Here is a 22,149-nt window from a genome sequence, read left to right as displayed (position 1 = left end):
TAGATTCACACACACACACACACACCAGGCTGAAACCAAGCTGCGGAGACATTTTCTTTAGCTTATACAGTATATCGGGACTTCTGGGTTTTCCTGGAAAATGGGGAGATGTTGGAAACGGGGTGCTCATTCTCGCAGGGAAACTGACTGGGTGATAACAGCTGGTCCTTTCAGAAGCGTCCGGGATCCCTCATTCATCCTCGCTCTGCCCACCAGTCTCCCGCGGAGCCAGCGGAAGAGCACTTGCACGTGGCCTCCGCCTACACCCGGGTTCAGGACGACCGAGTCGTTGGACACCCCACGCCCAGTCCCATGGGTCTCCCAGCCTCCCCCAGAAGCGCTCCTCCTCGCGCGAGACCCCCGGCTTCACCCGCTCTGGCTCGCCGTCTCGGGCCCCGGAGCATTCCGCCCGGAAGTCTACGGGTCCCATTCACACGTGCACAGGCGTCCTTCCTTTGCCACGGCAACACTTCCGAGACGCCGGCGCGCACGACTTCCGTGTCCTCCGCCGACGTGCAGTGCGTGTCGTGCGCGCTGGCAGAAGTCAGTCAACCTAGGCTCAACTATCTAATCGGCCTTAAAGCTGGGGCCGCGGTACAACGCCCACGAGTCCGGACACGTGGCTCCAAGCCTCGAAAAAGGCGCGTCGGGAACCCGCGACCAAACCCATCGGGGCGAAATCCCGCGCCCCCACGCCGTCTCAGCCACTCAATTCCCTCCTCTCGCGAGACCTTCCTGAACGCCGCTTGGTTCCCGCTGGGGCCCGCATGACCATGCCCCTTTCCGGTTGGCGCTTTTCCGGCTCTGTGCCCCGGAAGCGGAAGTGGGGATGTCCAATCTTGTTAGTGTCGCGGTGTTATCTGGTGGTCCTGCAAGTCTAGGGGAGTCGTTTCTTGCTGTGTTTTTCGTGGCTGTGGAGCTCTGCCCCCACCCCGGCGGGTGGGAACGCAGAACTAGGAGTCCGAGATGAGCACCATGTTCGCGGACACGCTACTAATCGTTTTTATCTCTGTGTGCACGGCTCTCCTGGCCGAGGGTGAGGGCGGCCGCTTCCCTGACGTTGGGGCTGTCCCCGCGGGTCGGGTCCCGGGCCGGGGGTCCCAGTGCGCCACCCCGGGACAGTCCGCCAGCCTTACTTGCTTGGGGGCTCGCCTACTCCACCCCCCGGGAACCCCCGGGGCGGCTCGTGCGCAGGCAGGGCGGGCGGGGCCGGGTGTGCACGCCATTGCCCAGCGTCCTCGGTCCACTGCGTGTTGGCTGACACCCTTCCTAGCACGCGGCCGGTGCTTTGGTTGAAGACCCCCCCCACTGGCGCATCTAAAGCGAAACAGCCAGGTCCCCTCTTTGCCCAACAGGGACCACTTAGGACAGTCGTTCAGGACCCTTGCAAACATTCCCCCCTGAGCGCTTTGCCTTCCTGTTTGCAGGGATCACCTGGGTCCTGGTCTACAGGACGGACAAGTACAAGAGACTAAAGGCGGAAGTGGAGAAGCAGAGCAAGAAATGTGAGTAGGGCAGTTTCCTGTAGAAGTAGCTTAAGCGGGTCAAGCGCAGGCAGCCCCCCCCCCCCACCTTACACAGGATATTTGAGGAGCTCCAGCTGATGCACAAAGCTCATAGGGTTGCAAGGACGAACCCAGCTGGAAGTCTAGTCAGGAATGTAAGACTTTTATGTAATGCGGCAGCAATGTAAGAGATAGGTGTCATGTGCCCAGGGAAGCCTTTGGGACCCAGGTGGCCTTGCAGTCCTTCGTGGGTGGTTAGAATTTGGGTGCAGGATGAGATGGGAGAAAGATCTTCAGATCCCCCCCCCCTTGAAAGAGTAGCATATATGCAAATATAGGGGTATTTTAAGGACTAGGGTGTGTTTGTGGAGCAACAGGTCATTGTGATTGGTGTCAAGCTAAGTGGAGTCGTTGGAGGTAAGGCACGTTTCAGTTGGTTGAAGGCATGTTTGAGTAAAAGGTTAAGAACCAGTAGAGTTTGTTGTGTTTGATATAAAGCAGGGATTTTATACAGGACACAGCCTAGGGGGCTGCTGGAAGTGGAACGAGAATGCATCCCTAGGGGATCAATTGGGCCTTTCAGTGTCCCTTTTTAGTCTTGATTAACAAGCCTGATAAGGTGGTGGCACAGTGGATAAAATGCTGACCTGGGATGCTGAGGACCCAGATACAAAACCCCGAGGTCGCTGGATTGAGCATGGGCTCACTAGCTTGAGTCCTGAGTCGCCAGCTTGAGTGTGGGATCATAGACATGACCCCATCATTGCTGGCTTAAGCCCAAGGTTGCTGGCTTGAGCAAGGGTTCACTGGCTCAGCCGGAGCCCTCCCACCCCAAGGCACATATGAGAAAGCAATCAATGGACAACTTAAAAAGGGAAAAAAGATTAGCAAGTGTTTCTCTCTGTCTATAGTCTGTTCCCAAGGTAGCAGCCAGAATAATCTGGGGGTTTTTTGTTTGTTTTTTTGTTTTTAAAGTGAGAGGAGGGGAGACAGACTCCCGCAAGTGCCTGGACCGGGATCCATCCGGCAAACCCCTGTCTGGGACCGATGCTCGAATCAGCTGAGCTATCCTCAGCACCTGGGCGATGCTTGCACCAGTTGAGCCCCTGGCTGCAGGAAGGGAAGAGAGAGAGAAGGGGAGAGGAAGGGGAAGAGAAGCAGAGGTTGCTTCTCATGTATTCCCTGACTGGGGATCGAACCTGGGACATCTGCCTGCTGGGCTGACGCTCTATCCATTGAGCCAACCGACAAGGGTCCCATAGACCCCCATGCATTTTTTATAGTCTCAGGTCCTCTAATTTAGGGTATCTATTAAAACTCAGGAAGTGTGTCTTATTGCTATATTCATGGTCAGTTAATATTTGATGACTTGCTGTATGTAGTTTGCTGTACATGCAGTGTACAGAATAAGTGGGCATAGATCCTGTCTTCTAGATATTTATATTAATAGTTGAATGGACAACTATTATGTTTAGCATGGGGCATGTTTCACAGGAAGATATAAGGTAAATTCCCTCTTTGCATGAATGTACTAGTTGCACATGTATAATGTCTTCTGACAGTCGGTATTCAGAAAGTGGTGTGGATCTAGGCAAGAAGTTTGGAAGGCTTTTGAGAAATATAAAAACATAAATAGATGTGAGTCAGGATTAGATTCTTATACTCATCTGATCCTTGGCATTATTTGCAGAATACTGCTGTTATCCAAAAAGTTGTCTTACTCTGACGGTTCCTTAGGTACCAAGTGGGTTCATTCTGGTGGTCTCTAAATGTCAGTGCATACTAGTGTGCTCTAAAGATCAGACAGTCTCCTGTCATGTGTTACTTTTGCAGAGACTAGTAAAAGGGCTCTTAGTAAACTAGAATGGTTAAAGCATATGTGATTCACTGTCGTACCAGAATTGGGTGCGAGCATTTTCTAAGTACAGAGTACTGTGAAGTGTGGAATGTTTCTGCAGGAGGACAGAATGAAGATTTCTAAATAGTTTATGAATGGGGAGCTCTCTGGAATTCAGGATGCGCAATACCAGGTCATGGGGATATGTTTTATTTTTGTCAGTGCCACTGTCGCCACTGCTTGTTGTGGAGTGAGGTTCTGGTGAATCAGTATCAACACAAAAGAGTTTCTTTGCAACCCCCTGAGGTTAGAAAAACGTTAGAGTACCGTTTTATCTCTGGGAGATTTATCTGGTCTAATTCTAGTGTGCCGGAGGACCGGCTTAATATTCACGGCATCATCCTATTTTCTGTCCTCTAGCCTTCTGTCTTTCTCCCCTTGTTTTTTTTTTTTTTTTTAAACTAGTGTTCTTTTTATTAAGACTATTCATTTTAGAAAGGAGAGAGAGAGAGAGAGAAAAGGGAGGAGCAGGAAGTATCAACTCCCATATGTGCCTTGACCAGGCAAGCCCAGGGTTTTGAACCGGCGACCTCAGCGTTCCAGGTCAATGCTTTAATCCACTGCGCCACCAGAGGTCAGGCCTCTCCCCTTGTTTTTTATGCAGTCGTGGTTAAATGCCAAGTAGTTGTGTTATAGCCCTTCTAGGGGGAAAGAAATATTTTTGCTTTTTTGGTTAATAATAATGATAAAGAGTAAATCATTCAATGTTTTCTGTCCATTTTTTTTTTTAATGTTATTTCAGGAACATCTTGTAGAAGTTGACTTAATTCCCTTTTATGAGCTGGTACTAGTAGGTGTATTCTAAACCTCTCTTTCTCCCCCTTATATGATTTATCTTTTTATCCGCCTAGAACAGCGACTGTTACTTAGATGTGCAACACATATTTGTGCGTGCGCATGCACACATACACGCACATTTTATTTTAGTCAGCACTTGACCATTGCATTTGCAATATTGTAGTCCAGCTGAGTTTTATGTCGCCTTCATAAAGCAGCAATACCAATTTTTCTTTTAGAATAGCCAGCATACTTAATGTACTAAGGTAATACATGTCCTGTATTGTTTGCTAGTGAAGGGAGTATACTAAACTAAGATAATGTACGGAACACGTTGTGTAAATCCGCCAAGCATTGGTAGTTTTTGACATGTCTGTTCTTGGTCAACCGAGATTAAAGGTAATACGTATTAAGTGTAAAATACATCACACTATTGCTCTTCAAAAGCTTATGGTTACTTACTTTATTGTTATGTGAATTGAAACGCATCAAAAAAGTTAGTCTTGGCTTCTTTGGCCCTCCTGCTCTTCCTGCCCTGTGCAACTGTCTGTGGTGCCTGTTTTCTGTGCTGTAATTGTTGTTTGGTTATCTGCCCTCAGTGGATTGACCCTAGAGGGCATGGATATACTGAATTTTCTTTTTTTTTTTTTTTAATTAAAAAAAAATTTTTTTTTACAGGGACAGAGAGAGAGTCAGAGGGATAGATAGGGACAGACAGACAGGAATGGAGAGAGATGAGAAGCATCAATCATCAGTTTTTCGTTGCAACACCATAGTTGTTCATTGATTGCTTTCTCATATGTGCCATGACTGTGGGCCTTCAGCAGGCCGAGTAACCCCCCGCTTGAGCCAGTGACCTTGGGTCCATGCTAGTGAGCTTTTTTTTTTTTTTTTGTATTTTTTTTAAATTTTTTTTATTTATTTATTCATTTTTAGAAAGGACAGAGAGAGGGAGAGAGAGAGACAGAGAGAGAGAGAAGGGGGGAGGAGCTGGAAGCATCAACTCCCATATGTGCCTTGACCAGGCAAGCCCAGGGTTTCGAACCGGCGACCTCAGCATTTCCAGGTCAACGTTTTATCCACTGCGCCACCACAGGTCAGGCCTTTTTCTTTTTTTTTTAAAGATTTTATTTATTCATTTTTATTAGAGAGGGAGGGGGGAGAGAGAGAGAGAACAGGGGGAGGAGCAGGAAGCATCAACTACCATATGTGCCTTGACCAGGCAAGCCCAGGGTTTTGAACCGGCGACCTCAGCATTCCAGGTCGATGCTTTATCCACTGCGCCACCACAGGTAAGGCGCTAGTGAGCTTTTTGCTCAAGCCAGATGAGCCTGTGCTCAAGCCGGCAACCCCAGGGTCTCGAACCTGGGTCCTTCCGCATCCCAGTCCAACGCTCTATCCACTGCGCCACTGCCTGGTCAGGCTATACTGTATTTTCTTATCAGCCTAGCTCAGTGCCTGTTAGGGAGGCAGCCGCTGAATGAATCCATCTTCTGTGGTGACTATGCAACTGTAACCACAGTTAGCCGTAGTTACTGAAAGCAGATCTTGAAAACTGTGTGGGGATCCTGCCTAAGGCAGCCACCCTCAGCTGATGGTCTGAAACTCATCTGATTGCATGATGCTTGCGTTCCTTGACAGCCTTCCTGGGTATCTGACTACTGATGCTTACTCATTGCTGTGGGAGCCTGGGAATGTTGTATTCGCCTTTGACTGTCAGCAAACCAGTTGATTTAATCATGATTGTAATCAGAGTCCACCTGTAACTTCCTTGTAAGCTTCTTTGATTGGTTTAGCGGCCTTTGTGTCTTGAGCAGAAAGTACAATTAATTTGACGTCACTGTGTTTACAGTGGAGAAGAAGAAGGAAACGATAACAGAGTCAGCTGGTCGACAACAAAAGAAGAAAATAGGTAAGCTGAGTGACTGGTCTACACCAAGTTTAGGGTTCCTGGGAAGAAGTGAATTCTCAAGATGATGCCGCTGTTGTGAAGATGCTGACCATGGTCACTCGTGTATGGTTCTGTGGTCACCAAGCGCTCTCTCATGTTATCTCCTTCGTTCTCTCAACCGTCTTGTGGGACGAGTTCAAGCAGTTGCTCCTTTTTGCTTCTAGCTTTGCAATTCCAGTTTTAGTGAAATGATGTTGGCCATTGTGGGTTCTTGGCTTCATCTGTAAAACCATATTGTTTTTCATCTCGGAAGAGATGATTTTTCCAGGTGAGTCTGAGTTGCTTGTTTATTATTGCCATAGCTCCCTTACCTAGGGTTGACTGGTGACAAATCCACCAAGGGGTAGGACATGTTCTGCTGAGTAATTTTTATCTCATCTGAAAAATAATGACACAATTTTGGTTTTGTGGTGTATTTTAGAATTTAATTACCAAATGTAATTCTGTTCTAAAAAGACACTTTATAAATTATTAGATAGGATTTTGTATTTATGAGGCTTCCTGACTCTGAAACGAGGGAAATGGTGTGTTTGGCACAGAACCAGGGCCACTGCCGTGGCATTCCAGGAGGGAGGGCGGCCAGGCTGGGCTTGGCCAGTGTTCTCTCCTGGTGACTTCTTTTCAGTTTGGGGTGGGCACGTCAGCTGTGTTCTAAGTGGCCTGCTTATTTAGTTACGTGGCAGGGTGCTGCTGTTCCCTTCCATGTGTGGGTCAGCCTCTGGCAGGTGCTGGGAGATAAAGGAGAAAAGTTCTGTAGTTTAGGAGGTCTGTGCAGGGAGGGAAAACGGACCAGTGCAGTGTGCAGTGAGAGCTTGTGTAGAGGCGTGTTCTGAGTGTCGGGAAAGTCAAGAGAGAGTCTACCCAAACCAGCCTAAGGGGTCAGGCTCTCTTGAAGAGAGAATGCTTTAGCTGAATCTTGGAGCGTTAGTGTTAGCTAGCTAAATAGAAATATAAATAATGAAGTAGCAGTCAGTGTCGACTGAGCACGTGCCTTCTGCAGCATACCGAGGTGAGATCTCAGGTTACTTTTAAGTTCTCTGAACACCATGTGTGGTTGTGAACAGTTTCCTCATTTTGTATACAGGGATATTGAGGCTTGAGTTCAGTAACTCCTTCTTAGTCATTGAGGGGTGTGATGGGATGAAGTCAGTGTTGGGCAGGGCTTTCAAGCTGGTCCTTTGTCACTGCAGACTCCACATTTGTCAGCCCTGTGCACCCTGGGTGGGAGGATGGACACCCTCGAAAGCACTGAGAGCTCGGGTAGCAAGCACATGCATGGGAGGGAGTGGCAGGGTCTTAGAGGGAACGAGGATGCTGTGGCTGGGACGGGCAGGGGGGTAGGAGGAGCAGGGTGGGGAGGCCTTCCTCAGTTAACTTGGGCTCAGAGTTGAATTTGTGTCCAGTGGCTGCCTGTCACCGTCAGGGCATTCAAGCAGAGGTTTGACATCAGATTTTATGGAAGACAATTCTGGCGACAGTTTGGAGCGTACATGGGGGAGGGGCTCATTATAGAAGTAGCGAAGTCAGGCTTTCCAGGTGTCCGAGGCGTAAAAATGGCCAGAACCCGAGCTTGCCCATGGAATTGGAGATGTGAGATTCAGCCTGTGTCGAGTAGGCAGAGGTGATAGGACTTGGTGACTGCTGAGATGCAGGTGCTGCAAGAGGGCGGAGCCTCAGAAGAAGTCCGCCCTCTGGCTTGAGGAAGGACGGGAGGAAGAGCAGAGTGGGGGGGCGGTAAGAAAAGGAAAGATGATTTCGGGTTTGCCATGTGGGACTGGGCGTGCCTGAGTGACAGTGGGTTGGAATAGTTGGTGCAGGGTCGGCCGGGGGATGGTTTTGGGGCTGGCAGGGGGGTAAAGGCTACCTGGTTTTAGTACTGCGTGTGTGTAAGTTGTACAAGAGCCCACACGGCGTGACCGTGCAGAGTGGAGGGCTGAGGCCGGAGGGTCACAGGAAGCAGGGAGTGTCTCCGGGCGAGCGAGCGGAGGAGGTGGGCTCCGGAGCAGCAAGGCCTGGAGGCCGGGAGGAGCTGTGCGCTATGTGGGGGTCTCGGGCAGGAAGGGTCTGAAGGCGAATGCTAAATGTCAGCGAGGCAGAGTGTCGACTGTGAGTGACAGCAGGAGTGCAGTCAGTGGCATGAGGGAGGGCGGGAGCAGGCTGTGAGGATTAGGGAGGTGAAGCTCAGGAAGGTCAGTCTGCCCCACAGCTTTACCTGTTGGGAAAGGAACGATGCAGAAATGGAAGGCAGATTACCTGCTGCCCTGACATCAATGACACAGTATCTGAGCGCAGGTTATCTTAACTGGAATGCAGCCTTGAGTTGTTTGCTCACCAAAAAATGTCATTAGGCCTGACCTGTGGTGGCGCAGTGGATAAAGCGTCGACCTGGAAATGCTGAGGTCACCGGTTCGAAACCCTGGGCTTGCCTGGTCAAGGCACATATGGGAGTTGATGCTTCCTGCTCCTCCCCCGTCTCTCTCTTCTCTCTTCTCTCTCTCTGTCTCCCCCTCTCTCTCCTATCTAAAAAAAATGAATAACTAAATTAAAAAAAAAATGTCATTAGAAGTGAAGAGAAATATTTATGAAGAGTTGAGGATCAAAAATTTTTTTTAAATTTTATTTATTCATTATAGAGAGGAGAGAGAGAGAGAGAGAGAAGGGGGGAGGAACAGGAAGCATCTACTCTCATATGTGCTTTGACCAGGCAAGCCCAGGGTTTTGAACCGGCAACCTCAGCATTTCCAGGTTGACGCTTTATCCACTGTGCCACCACAGGTCAGGCGAGGATCAAAATCTTTAATTTTTTAATTTTTTTACAGAGACAGAGAGTGAGTCAGAGAGGGGGATAGACAGGGACAGACAGACAGGAACGAAGAGAGATGAGAAGCATCAATCATTAGTTTTTCATCGCGTGTTACAACACCTTAGTTGTTCATTGATTGCTTTCTCATATATGCCTTGACCACGGACCTTCAGCAGACCGAGTAATCCCTTGCTGGAGCCAGCAACCTTGGGTTCTAGCTGGTGGGCTTTTGCTCAAACCAGATGAGCCCGCACTCAAGCTGGTGACCTCTGGGTCTCGAACCTGGGTCCTCTGCATCCCAGTCCGACGTTCTATCCACTGCGCCACCGCCTGGTCAGGCGAGGATCAAAATCTTAATAGGAGTTACAAGACATAATATTTACTAGAAGCTGCTGAAAAGACAAACAGCCTCTCCATTTTCTAGACATGTAAGTGTTCCTTTTTTTTTTCTTCCAAGGTCAGAGAGAGGGATAGACAGGAACGGAGAGAGATGAGAAGCATTAATCATCAGTTTTTTGTTGCAACACCTTAGTTTAGTTGTTCATTAATTGCTTTTCTTATATGTGCCTTGACCGCGGGCCTTCAGCAGACCAAGTAACCCTTGCTCGAGCCAGTGACCTTGGGTCCAAGCTGGTGAGCTTTTGCTCAAACCAGATAAGCCCGTGCTCAAGCTGGTGACCTCGGGGTCTCGAACTTGGGTCCTCTGCATCCCAATCCGACGCTCTATCTACTGCGCCACCGCCTGGTCAGGCTTAAGTGTTCCTTTTAGATTAAGCCCAGTTGTCAGAAATCTGTAAGCCCAGAGTGCGTTATTTAGGATTTAGGAGAGTCGCGCCTGCTCTGTGTCCTGTTGACATTTACGCTGTTGGGCATGCCCTGAGCACCTCCCCAGATACAATGTATTATTAGTCCCACTACAGCTTATTTTTGAGAACATTATCTAGAATCCTTCACCCCCATGCCCTTTTATAAGAAGTGATGGAAATTTCATTAGTTTTCAACGTTAAGAGCAGCAGAGCTTCTCCTAAGTAAATGATTGATTTTTATGCTGTGGGAGCTCTGTGCTCCCCATGTGAACACGAGTTGTGCACTGACTGTACCCACAGCCTTGTCATTGTGTGGCCTTTACTGTTCCTCTGCTTGCATTCCCCACTTGAGCTTCTTCTGTAAAATGTGCATAGCACAGGTGTGTGTCTGTGTAAAGAATGAAAGAAGCCAGTTTTCAGTAGCGGGACCTGGCTGGCAGCGTCCAGTGTCCGGAGAAGTGAATGTCCCTGATTTCACCAGGGGAGGCTCTATGACAGACTGGGTGGAGCCATGAACTTGAAGCCAGATGTCTTGTGCGTTTAATTGGAAAGTGTTGTGTTTCTTGTCTTCATTTCCCATGCAGGTGTTCTGGCTATTTGTATGTTTCCCTCCTGTGGAAGATAAGCTAATTCACTCTCCATGTGTGGGCTTGATTTAGCTCTCCGGACTACTGTCAAGTCACCTCATGTAGTAAGGGGTTTGTTTTAGGGACATGTGTGGTAAAAGTCAGGGGAAGCTGTTGTCTGGAATCAGGAGGGCAGGGACGGTGTTGACCAGCCTGCGGGCGAGTGAGCCTGAGGGGTGGCAGACGGTGGTTCCCTTGGCTTCAGGCCTTGCTCTTTTGCTTCTCTGCTGCTCAGCTGCCTTGCTTCCAGTGGAGTGTTTAGCGTGAAACCGTGGCCCTTCCCTATGCTCTGCTGTGTCCTGGGCTTCTTTCTGTGTCGGAGTTCCTTCTGTGTGCTCTGCTGGCCACCTGCGTTGGCATTGCCTGAGACCTTGTTAAAAACGTAGGGTTCTGAGGCTCACTCCCAGGTTTTACGGAAGCAGAACCCCTAGACCTGCGGCTCAGCAATCTGCTTTCTTAACAGGCTGGCCAGAGAATTCTTAGATAAACTAAAGTTTGAGAGCCAACACTGTGTTGTAGTATTTCTATTTCTGCTCCTACAGTTAACTGGTTTAATTTCCTAAGATTTTCTGTTGGAATTCTTGAGAGAAGGAATCTGATTGGCCCAGCTCGTACTTTTTCTCCCCAGGGTGTGGGCCAGCCCGGGACTGGCTGCCCCAGGTCAGCAGTGGCCGGGCAGAGCACTTCAGCAAACACTGCTGAGAGGAGGTGTCCCTAGAAGGTGGCAGGGACGGGACAGCAGGCATTCTGAAGCTTTCCCGAGGGTGGGGGATCTCCTTTCTTGGAGACTTGAAAATATGGGAGAGCTCTTGAAATTTAATTTATTTTGTGCCCTGAATTTACATACTCATTCTAGGCCTTTGTGCTCTTTAGACTTTTCATGAAAGAAGGCCGTGTCAGGTAGATAATTTAACTATTACTTCCCCATTTCCCCTGAAGTTCAGGGGGTAGTGCTGACTAGCCTTGCGTTGAAGAAGGTGGTGTATTGGGGTACACCGACTCCTTTCACCCAGAGAGCAGGGGTTCCCCTCGCTGGGATGGAAGAGCAGGTCTTTCTGTACAGAGTTAAGGCAGTACCAGAGGAAATCTTTAAAAATTAAACCCAAAAGATATTTATTTTTAAATTGAAATATTTTGAGGCTCTGCTGCATTTGAGTTTCCTGTTGGTGCGGAGTACACAACGGGCAGGCGGTTGGCTAGTCCTGTTAGAACAAGCGGTGTTGGAGCAGAGGTGCGCCTCGGCTTGGGTCAGCGCGGTCCGGGACCCCCGGTGCTCAGCGCCCCGTGTTAACTATCTTGTTAATTCTTTGCAGAGAGGCAAGAGGAGAAACTGAAGAATAACAACCGCGATCTGTCAATGGTAAGAGTCCTAAATATAATGCCTGGGAAACCACACTGCCCTGTTCAGCGTAAGAGCTGATTTGCATCCGGGGCCTCAGCTGCCTTTGCAGAGATGTCTGGTCTCCGTGGCTGTGAGTGACGTCAGGGCTGCTCCCAGGCTGCAGCTGCCCCAGTGATGTGTCCAGCTCTCCCAGGCCCTGGAGGTCATTCTCTGTCCATGTCACAGTTCCTGATGAGCCCTCTTGTGTCTGTTTCTGCCTGCTCCCTGTGTTGGTGCGCACCTCTGGTTTTATGGTGGCCTGGTTACCCCAGCAGGAGCTGGAGCGTGGCAGAGGGCCTGACTGTCGCCCTTGTTCTGCTCCGAGTGGCAGGCACACCATAAAGCATAAGGAAAGAGACATCATTGTCCATTTACTAGTTACTTATAAGGAGCAGCTTGTTCATGTGTGTCTAAGCACAGGAACCCTAGTGATGTGGCTGGTATATTTCACAGGACAGCTGAACTTTACAAGTTGTCTTGCTTACTGAGAGACTGCTGATATATAGCTTTATCTTGGAATTCCTTTTTATTTATTTATTTTTTTTTGTGGCAGAGACAGAAAGGGAGAGAGGGACAGATAGGGACAGACAGACAGGAAGGGAGAGAGATGAGAAACATCAATTCTTTGTTGGCGGCTCCTTAGTTGTTCATTGATTGCTTTCTCATTTGTGCTTTGACCGCGGGCCTTCAGCAGACAGAGTAACCCCTTGCTCAAGCCAGTGACCTTGAGTCCAAGCCAGTGAGCTTTTGCTCAAACCAGATGAGCCCATGCTCAAGCTGGTGACCTCGGGGTCTCGAACCTGGGTCCTCCGCATCCCATTCCGACGCTCTATGTACTGCGCCACCGTGTGGTCAGGCGGAATTCCTTTTTTTAACATTTAAATTTTTTTAAACCATCAAAAATTTATGGCCCTGGCCGGTTGGCTCAGCGGTAGAGCGTCGGCCTGGCGTGCGGAGGACCCGGGTTCGATTTCCGGCCAGGGCACATAGGAGAGGCGCCCATTTGCTTCTCCACCCCCACCCCCTCCTTCCTCTCTGTCTCTCTCTTCCCCTCCCACAGCCAAGGCTCCATTGGAGCAAAGATGGCCCGGGCGCTAGAGTGGCTCTCTGGTCTCTGCAGAGCGACGCCCCAGAGGGGTAGAGCATCGCCCCCTGGTGGGCAGAGCGTCCCCCCCCCCCCCCCCGGTGGGCAGAGTGTCCCCCCCTGGTGGGCAGAGCGTAGCCCCTCAGGGGCGTGCCGGGTGGATCCCGGTCGGGCGCATGCGGGAGTCTGTCTGACTGTCTCTCCCCGTTTCCAGCTTCAGAAAAAAAAAAAAAAAAAAAAATTATTATTGATTGATTGATTTTAGACAGAAGGAAGGAGGGTATTTGTTGTTCCACTTATTTATGCATTCATTGGTTGATTCTTGTATGAGCCCTGATGAGGGATCAAACCTGTGACCTTGATGTATCAAGACGATGCTTCAACCAACTGAGCTACTTGGCCAGGGATATCTTGAAATTCTGATTAAGAAAGATTATAATTTAGAGGTGCATTGTTTTAAAAAATAGCTTTCCTTGCCCTGGCTGGATAGTTCAGTTGATTAGAGCATTGTCCCCAAGCACGGAGGTTGCTGGTTCAATCCTGGTCATGGCGCATACAAGAACGGATTGATGTTCTTATCTCTCTATCTCTCTCTTGCTAAGTCAAATAAAAATTAAAATAAAAAAATTTTAGGCCCTGGCCGGTTGGCTCAGCGGTAGAGCGTCGGCCTAGTGTGCGGAGGACCCGGGTTCGATTCCCGGCCAGGGCACATAGGAGAAGCGCCCATTTGCTTCTCCACCCCTCCGCCGCGCCTTCCTCTCTGTCTCTCTCTTCCCCTCCCGCAGCCAAGGCTCCATTGGAGCAAAGATGGCCCGGGCGCTGGGGATGGCTCTGTGGCCTCTGCCCCAGGCGCTAGAGTGGCTCTGGTCGCAACATGGCGACACCCAGGAGGGTCGCAACATGGCGACGCCCAGGATGGGCAGAGTGTCGCCCCCTGGTGGGCGTGCCGGGTGGATCCCGGTCGGGCGCATGCGGGAGTCTGTCTGACTGTCTCTCCCTGTTTCCAGCTTCAGAAAAATGCAAAAAAAAAAAAAAAAAAAAAAATGCAAAAAAAAAAAAAAAAAATTTTAATTAGTTTTTTATCTGTTGACACAATTATTCCATGATGACTATAGCAAATGTGGATAAAGATCCAGACATAACAACTGTTAATCTCGCATCTTTATAATTGTTTTTCAATACTTTTATGACACTGTGATTGAGAAAGACATTGGCTTCAAGTAACAATCCTTTAACAGCAGTGGCTGAAACAGATAGAGGTTTGTGTACTTGCTTAGGAACCAGAGGGCGGCAGCCGGGTTGCCATGGCTGCCCCCTGATGTCACCCAGGGTGCAGGGGGGCGTCTGACGCGCTTCCCCTGCAGGCACTGGGTGCGTTACTCCAGGCTGGGAGAATGCGCAGGAGGCTGCGGGGTGGACGCTGGCCATGCTTCTCCTTTTCCATGTCCCTTTATCACTTGTGCCTGTAACTCAGTTCAGAACTGAGCCTCATGACCACCCCAGGACTGTCCACTCGTGGGTGCATGGAGAAGAGGGTTTGGAGGTAGAGGGTGGTTAGCCAGTGGATAGCTTTTGGCCTTAGGATCTCCTTTAAAAAAATGGCATGAAATCAAAACTTTTGGGGTGTGCCTAAGTGGTGGTTTCTCTCGAGTGTGCAGTGACAGTTTGTGGTCTCCTCACAGGTTCGAATGAAATCCATGTTTGCGATTGGCTTCTGTTTCACAGCCCTAATGGGGATGTTCAATTCCATGTGAGTACCCTGTAGGGCAGGCGTCCCCAAACTGCGGGCCGCATGCAGCCCCCTAAGGCCATTTAATATCCAGGCCCCCGCTGCACTTCCAGAAGGGGCATCTCTTTCATTGGTGGTCAGTGAGAGGAGCACTGTATGTGGTGGCCCTCCAGCGGTCTGAGGGACAGTGAACTGGCCCCCTGTGTAAAAAGTTTGGGGACCTCTGCTGTAGGGGGTGTTGTTACCTGTTGCTCTATGCTAATGTTTTATTTTGATGTTTCAGATTTACACAGAAGTCACAAAAATAGCATACCCATTACTTAGATTCACAGATGTAAACCTTTTGTACCAGTTTACCTTCTTTTCCCTCTATTTCACCATATCGTATATGTGTTCTCATATGTACATGACTTACGTATTTTTCTGAGTCATGTGAGAACATGCCCCAGTCTTCACGCTCCTTTTTGCATAACTATGACAGGGGTAGTCCCCAAGAACATGGGTGTTCTCTCACATAACCGCAACCTTTGGCTTTATTGTGTGACTTCCACAACGGGTTTGAGTCTTGTTTTGCTTGAATTTCAGCATTTGATTTATTCCTTAGTCTTACTACACGTGGGCTTTAATGAAATACACTGACAAAGAAACACTGGCTGTTCCTACCAGTAGTCATGCTGTCTTATGTTCATATGATTCCCTTCCTTAGTATTGCTTGTGAACATAATGCACAAAACAGTCTGGTACGCTTGCCCAATGAGCGTGCGCATGTGTGCGCGCGCACACACTCTCTCTCTAAGTCTGAAAGGCTGTTCTATGGGAAGGGCTTTAGATATATTTCTGCCAGGATGCCCATAGTGACAAAGCTAAGAATTGCTGGTTTAGAGAAAAATCAATGGGAACAGTCTGCATTCGTCCTTACATCCTTGTACTTCAGGTCTCTGTTTAGAATATCACCTTTTCTTTGAACTTGAAGTTCTATTTCTGTCCTAGCTTCCTCCCTGGAGCTGAGACACTGGTCAGTCTCCTAAGAGTAACAGAGCTCTGTTTCCCCTTCAGATTCGACGGCAGGGTGGTAGCCAAACTGCCCTTCACCCCACTGTCCTATATCCAGGGACTGTCCCACCGCAACCTGCTGGGCGACGACACCACGGACTGCTCCTTCATCTTCCTCTACATCCTGTGCACCATGTCCATCCGCCAGGTGAGTGGCTGTGTTGCCAGTGTGGACAGCGATGCCCCGGGCACGATGGTGGCACCTCACACAGCCTCTGTGTGCCATGGGCAGTGCCGTCCAGGGTGTGAGTGCAGCTGTGATGTCCAGATGATGGTGTACCCGCCCAAGGATGCACTTCTCAGAGTGCATTCCCATCGCTAAGTGGCGCCAGACTGTGGGCCCGTCCTTGCTCTTGTACCCTAGCATAGCTGTTACTTCTGTGATGCTGAGACCATCCACCTCTTGCCGTGGAGATCTTTCAGATGCTTGTTCTGGAGCTCCATGGAACTCTGAGGCTGCTCCTGTGTGTGCGGGGCCGGACGACCGACCCTTAGGGACAGTGATGGCGTGGAGCTGGCATGGCTGCCTCACTGCTCTCCACGCTTGGGCTCCTTCCCGTGGGAACTGTCAGAGATGCAGGGTGTACGGCAAGATTGTCCTTCCCTCTGACTCCGTCTTTGTCACACACCAGCACCTCTTGTCACTTAGGACACAGTAAGCGGAGTAACGGGGTAGCTTTAAGTTGCTCACAGTTGAGATAAAGCCTGGGTCATCGAGTGCGTGTCTGGCCCATGTGGATCAGACATGCTCAGGGGAAGTGCGTGAGAGCCCAGAGACCTCACGTCTGCCAGCGGGAGATGCAGGCAGGAGGCTGGAGAGGGACATGCGTGTGAGGTGGGACTTGACAAAGTGAGAGGTTCCTGACATCTTGGGGTCAGGAGCTCTGAACACCCTGTCTTCCCGCCACACTGCGGTGAGTGCGGACACGCTCTTTCCATGTGTGTGGCAGAGGTGACTCCTTCAGAGCTGTTCTGTGATTCTCATCTCACACTTCTCTCCCCTCCAGCTCCTGTAAGGTGACTTCCTCGTTGTCTTTGTATACCTTAGCAGACCTGTGTAACTCAGGGCTACTGCTCTGTCTTTTTGAAAAAGAGACAGGATGTCAAGTTTACTCTGGTAGCCACTTGTACCATATGCTTTTATGACATGAAGTACATTCCACATTATTGAACAATAATTAATAATGCCAGAATAAACTTTTGTGTAAACCTACTTTTACCCCACCCTATGTAACAGAATTTAAGACCCATTCTACTTTAAACTGCTGGGGAGAGGGCAGGAGTGCATTGTAAGGTTGAGGAAATACAGCACCTGGAGGTACGAATCTGCTGCCACTTACTCCGAGCCGCAGTTTGTCTGCGCTGCAGTGGGGTCTAGTGGGCAGCCTGGCAGTAGGTGACCGTCAGGTGACAGTGGTCTAGAATGGAAGCAGTTGTTCTTAAGGCCACACTCTCCCTCTTATCCCCACATCCATGGGGTGTTTATAAAATTAATACTTGCCCTGGTGGGATAGCTTGGTTGGAGTGTTGTCCTGATAAACCAAGTTTGCAGGTTCAGTCCCTGGTCAGGGCACATACAGGGACAGATTGATGTTTTGGTCTCTCTTTCGCTCTCCTTCTCCCTTCTCTCTCTCCAAAATCAATAACTTTAAAAAAATTAATAATAAAGTAACATAAAACAAAATTAGTATTTGTTCCCAGCTCAAGATAGGACAGAGTTCTTTTCACAGATTAAAACATGATATGTCATATTAACTGAAAATAAATCTAATCACCTTTTCTTATGTTATCTCTCTCCTTTGTTTACTTCCATATGCTTGGTAATTAATGGTCAGCAGCCTTGACCTTCACATCACAACTGCCCCCTCTGTGTGCCTTTGTAGCAGGGGAAGCCGTGGGCCACCAGCTTCCATGGGAGTGTCAGGTGGTCCAGGGCAGGGACGGGCGTTTCCTTAGCCCCTTCATTAAGGTCCTTGCTTTCCCCTTATTAGGAGGCAGTGGTCTGAGTAAATGGTTATCTCCTCCACTGAAGGCCCCACATCTCAGCAGACATCCAAGCACACTCACCTGCTGAACAGCCGGGGGAAAACGGGCCTGCTTTTGTAAATTCAGAGCTCTGTGAAAGCTCCGAACAGAACTCTCTTTTCTTTGGAAGCAGAAGGGGTTAGTGGTTCTTAGGAAATGTAAAATAAAGCGTTTCTTCATTCTCTTTTCTTTTGTTGCCCACATCTTAAACTGTACGCGTGTAAGGCTGTAACTTGAAAAGGCATCAGTGAGAGTTGGACACGGTCTCCTAAAACAGTTCATGTGGTCAGGACGGGGATAAAAATAGGTACAATTTACTCTCTTCTTGCACTCCAGCTTTCCTAGGGAAGCTTGAGGGTTTCCACGTGACTTGTTCTATATGAGGACAGGTTCCAGTTATGTCAGGTCAGTGTTTCTAAAGTCATCAGATGCTAGGAGGAGCTGCTGCCACTGCTGTGCCTCATTGTTAATTTATGTCACTTAATTTAAGGCTTGGGATGTAATTCATTAACGTTGGTGCAGCTCATCTACAAGCAGGGTGTTTCTTTTTTTTTTATTTTATGATTTATTTTTTTTAGAGAGAGAGAGAAGGGGAGGGAGGAGCAGGAAGCATCATCTTCCATATGTGCCCTGACCCAGCAAGCCCAGGGTTTCAAACCAGCGACCTCAGTGTCCCAGGTTGACACTATTCAGTGTGCCAGCACAGGCCAGCCCCTCCCCCCCTTTGTAAGTGTGCGGAAATCATGGTTTGGGGATGGGGAACTATGTCGCCTATTGTGTCTTTGCCCTGCATACCAGCTCTGGGACTCAAGTCTCCCATTGGCTAACCTGGTGACATTTCTGCTGCCAGCTCTGTGTTCCCAGGTTTCTCAGCAAGTGTTAGTCTGTATGTCATTTTCTCCATCCAACAGCCTATTCAGATAGATAAACAAGCCAACCCTAGGAATGTTGGCTGGGGCCGTTTGCGGGCTGGATTTTACATGTACTTCTGTGGGTAGAGTCAGGCTCTGTTATGGAACTTGGTGAGGGCTTGTCGGCTGTGAGTGGAGTCTGACTGCCACATGCCACAGGGACAAGGACCGGACCCATGCTTCCCAGGCTGAGTGATCTTAGCTGAGTGACTGCAGAATAAAATGTTGTGGAATGTACTTGTTTCCAAAGGCTGGGTTCTTTCCACAATGTGCAGCAGCAGCCAGCAGTCTTTCTTGGTCATGGGTTCCTATCCTCTGCGAGGAGGAAGGAACGCAGATCCTGCAGCTGTGTTTTTCTGGGCCTGCTGCCAATAGAATGCGTGATCACGGGAAGATGTTTTTCCAGTGTTTCTCGCTCCGACACGAGAGTCCTGGGAGAGAAGTACAGCGCTGCCTGGGCCCCGTGAACCCGCAGCAGGCATGGCTGCGGGCGCCCCTTGGCTGTAATGTGTCTGTGGCGGCTGAGGTGGTTGTCCCAGTGCCCCTCCCCCGCAGTCCGGAGATGTGGTCCTGTTCCATAGCTGTGCATGTTGTTACTTTGTAAATGAGACTCTCAACAATCTGCCCTTCAAAATATTTTGTTACTTTCCCTTCAGTTGTCTTCTTAAATCACAGTGAATTTGTAACTTAACAGGCATCAGAGGTTTTCCACTGCCTTTATCTCTAAAATGATAAAGCCTCGCTTAATTGACCGTGTCACTGCAGAAGAACCGAGCAGGAGCACCGGTGCCTGGTCTATTTTGTCTAGACTATATCATTGTATTTGTTGACCAGACAAGTGTGAGTATCCACAGCTAATTTGGTAATACTGTCTTATCAGTTCACATTTTATCTTTAATTTTTCATAATGCCACACTTAACCCTGGATGCGTAGTAGGTAGTGAGTAAACACTTACTGATGGAGTAAAAGCAGTTGGGAACTCCTGACATCCCATCATTCCGATTTCTCATTTCTCATTGTTTTGTCATGGATTTTTAGCAGCGGGCACATGGAGCTCTTTGTTATGAAAACAATGCAGACTTTCTCTGGCTTTGCTCAAGAGAGGTAGCCTGGTCTGGTAATGGTTTCCAGATTTCTTTTTAAAGTAAAGTGTGAGCTGCCATCTTGTGGGTAGGTAAATAAATAATTTTACAGTAAATATAATTTAATGAATTCTTCATATTCTGTCACATGCTGTTGTAATCCAACAGGGCATTATGCCAGAAAGGCAGACATAATCTGTGCTAGTCAGCATCCTCAGTGATGACGGTCAAGGGAGGGCGCACGTGGGGAGGGGGCGGCTCTGGCATCCTTTAGTGCCTTGCATCCGCTCAGCACTCGGTGACTGCTGGACAGTGAACGCAGACATGCTGACCTCCGACTGTGGGGTGCAGCTTGTTCTGAAGGCCAGGCCTTTAACACAGGAGGTGCTGGGTGAGAGACCACATTGGATTAAAAATTAAAATACCTGGGTTTTAGTGCTAACTCTGCTCTTCATTTAACTTTGTAATCGTGGATAAGCTATCAGACTTTTCCAGGTTTTAATTAGAATTCCGCAACTATAAAATAACAGAACTGAGCAAGAATAATCAGATAATCTTTAAGGATTTTTCCTCTTTAAATTCTATACAGAATTGTGGCAATAAACCCTTACATAATCTCTGCATGTCATAAGCCCTCTCCCTTCCCTCTTTCAAGTGTCCCGATGAGCCCTCATCACACTGTCCATGAATGGTCACCATTAGTCTGGCTGCCTCTACCTGTCTGCTCCCACCATTGAGTCCCTGTCCTTGATGACTGTGTTTATCCCCAGACTGTTTGTGCTGGTTTTACTTGTTGGATTTATATGATTTAATTTAATGTTACAGTAACTGATGAAATCTGACTATAAAAATAGTTTTTTATTGTTTTTTTAGTAAGAAAGAGAGACAAAAGGGAGAGAGATAAGAAGCATCAGCTCATAGTTGTGTGACCTTAGTTGTTCACTGGTTGCTTTTAATATGTCCCTTAATTGGGGGGAGGGGCTCCAGCCAAGCCAGTGACCCCTTGCTCAAGCTAGTGACCTTGGGCTTCAAGTCAGCAACCACAGGGTTATGTCAATGATCCCACGCTCAAGCTAGGCGCCATGCGCTCAAGTCAGTAAGCCTGCGCTTAAGCCAGTGACCTTGGGGTTTTGAATCTGGGACCTCAGTGTCCCAGGTTGATGCTCTATCCATTGCACCACCACCAGTTAAGCTAAAATAGTAGTTTTTATTATGAGAACTAGTTTAACAAAGATGAGTTTCTTAAAACTACTGAATCAGATATAAGTGAGACAGTTGAACAAATTGTGGGGCAGTGCTCCAAGCTAGGAGGATTCTGGACTCGGATTATTCTGCAAGAGTCCACGTTCTCTCATTTAAAGAAATTGAAACTGAATAGTTCAGCTTCAGCTTAGATGATGCAGTAATGACTAAATCCATGCAGAAGAACCATCCATGAGAAAAAGGCCTTGCTTCAAGACATAGCTCATGAGTATAATCTAAATGCTTTGTGTTAAAATAACAGATGACATCTCTTTAGCCCTCTCCACTAGGAGAAATCAGCTTCCACCCGGTAAGAGGGCCTCTGTTTGTGGTCTCCGTAGTGTTGCAGGCCTCTGTGAACTAACATGGTGGTGATCATCCTGTTCCAAGCCGTAAGGGTGCTTCTAATTTGTATGGTTTCTCATCATATGGGATCTGGGTAAAATGCTCTTCTATAGCTCCTATTAAAACCCAGTTTTTATTCCATTTCCTCACAGAACATCCAGAAGATTCTTGGCCTTGCCCCTTCACGAGCTGCCACCAAGCAGGCGGGTGGATTTCTTGGCCCTCCACCTCCTTCTGGGAAGTTCTCTTGAAATCAAGAACTCTGTAATTTCTGTCATTTTTAAAGATACTCAAATTAGACTAGTAGCTGCTTTGTAGCAAGAGCCATAGGGCGGTCTTAGCACTGAGGCCACTTCCTGGCTTTGCGTGTAGACGTTAGGGATGCGGTTTGAATTAACGATACCGGCAGATGGACCTGGCAGGACTCGTGGTCACAGAGCGGTGCTGTTAACTGTGTGTGTTGTTTGGGTGAGTTATGGTGACGTTTGTGGAATGAGAAACGGTGTTTTCCTTGTTATGTTCATGCTAACATCTTCGTGGGACCAACCCTCAAGCCTGTGCCTGCCTTGGAAGTTGGCTCTCCATGAGCCCTTAGCATTTATTCTGAGAGAAGATTTCAGATTTCCTTTTGTTAGCAACTCTTCATTGGAATTATGTGTGATTTTTAAAAGCCAACTGTATGACCTGTGATCAATAAAGAGGCCAAATTTTAGCCTTTCCATCTACAAGGAGAGAGCTTCTTTATTTTGTCATTTGTCTAGATGCATATTTTTTTATAATCTGACCATAAAGGTAAACACTGGCCAGGATGAGCTAAAATAAAAGTTTTTAATGTCATTTTTTATTATATGTGCCTCAGAGGCTCCTGATACGCAGGTGTCCTGCTGTAGGAAGTGGGAAACATGAGAGAAAAGGGAAGTGGTGACTCACG

The 22,149-nt window shown here is 48.3% G+C and overlaps 1 protein-coding gene across 1 annotated transcript; it reads left to right on the top strand.

The window, feature by feature from the left end:
- The first annotated feature begins 800 nt into the window (after positions 1-800).
- Positions 801-21,946, top strand: TMCO1 (transmembrane and coiled-coil domains 1). The gene is made up of 7 exons (XM_066261035.1): positions 801-1,036; positions 1,428-1,505; positions 6,032-6,091; positions 11,679-11,725; positions 14,513-14,580; positions 15,616-15,760; positions 21,371-21,946. Exons 1-7 carry the CDS (start codon positions 967-969, stop codon positions 21,467-21,469), a joined length of 567 nt encoding a protein of 188 aa, XP_066117132.1. The 5' UTR covers positions 801-966; the 3' UTR covers positions 21,470-21,946.
- Positions 21,947-22,149: the final 203 nt, after the last annotated feature.

This window comes from Saccopteryx bilineata, chromosome 2, assembly GCF_036850765.1.
Source record: "Saccopteryx bilineata isolate mSacBil1 chromosome 2, mSacBil1_pri_phased_curated, whole genome shotgun sequence".
NCBI lineage: Eukaryota > Metazoa > Chordata > Mammalia > Chiroptera > Emballonuridae > Saccopteryx > Saccopteryx bilineata.
This window is presented reverse-complemented; position numbering and strand designations above follow the sequence as displayed.

Bases quoted from the DNA above. Each gene is read 5' to 3' on its own strand.
- TMCO1 (XM_066261035.1), top strand. From the start codon at position 967: ATGAGCACCATGTTCGCGGACACGCTACTAATCGTTTTTATCTCTGTG. The intron at 6,092-11,678 runs GTAAGCTGAGTG...AATTCTTTGCAG, and splicing joins ACAACAAAAGAAGAAAATAG to AGAGGCAAGAGGAGAAACTG. The intron at 14,581-15,615 runs GTGAGTACCCTG...TTTCCCCTTCAG, and splicing joins ATGGGGATGTTCAATTCCAT to ATTCGACGGCAGGGTGGTAG.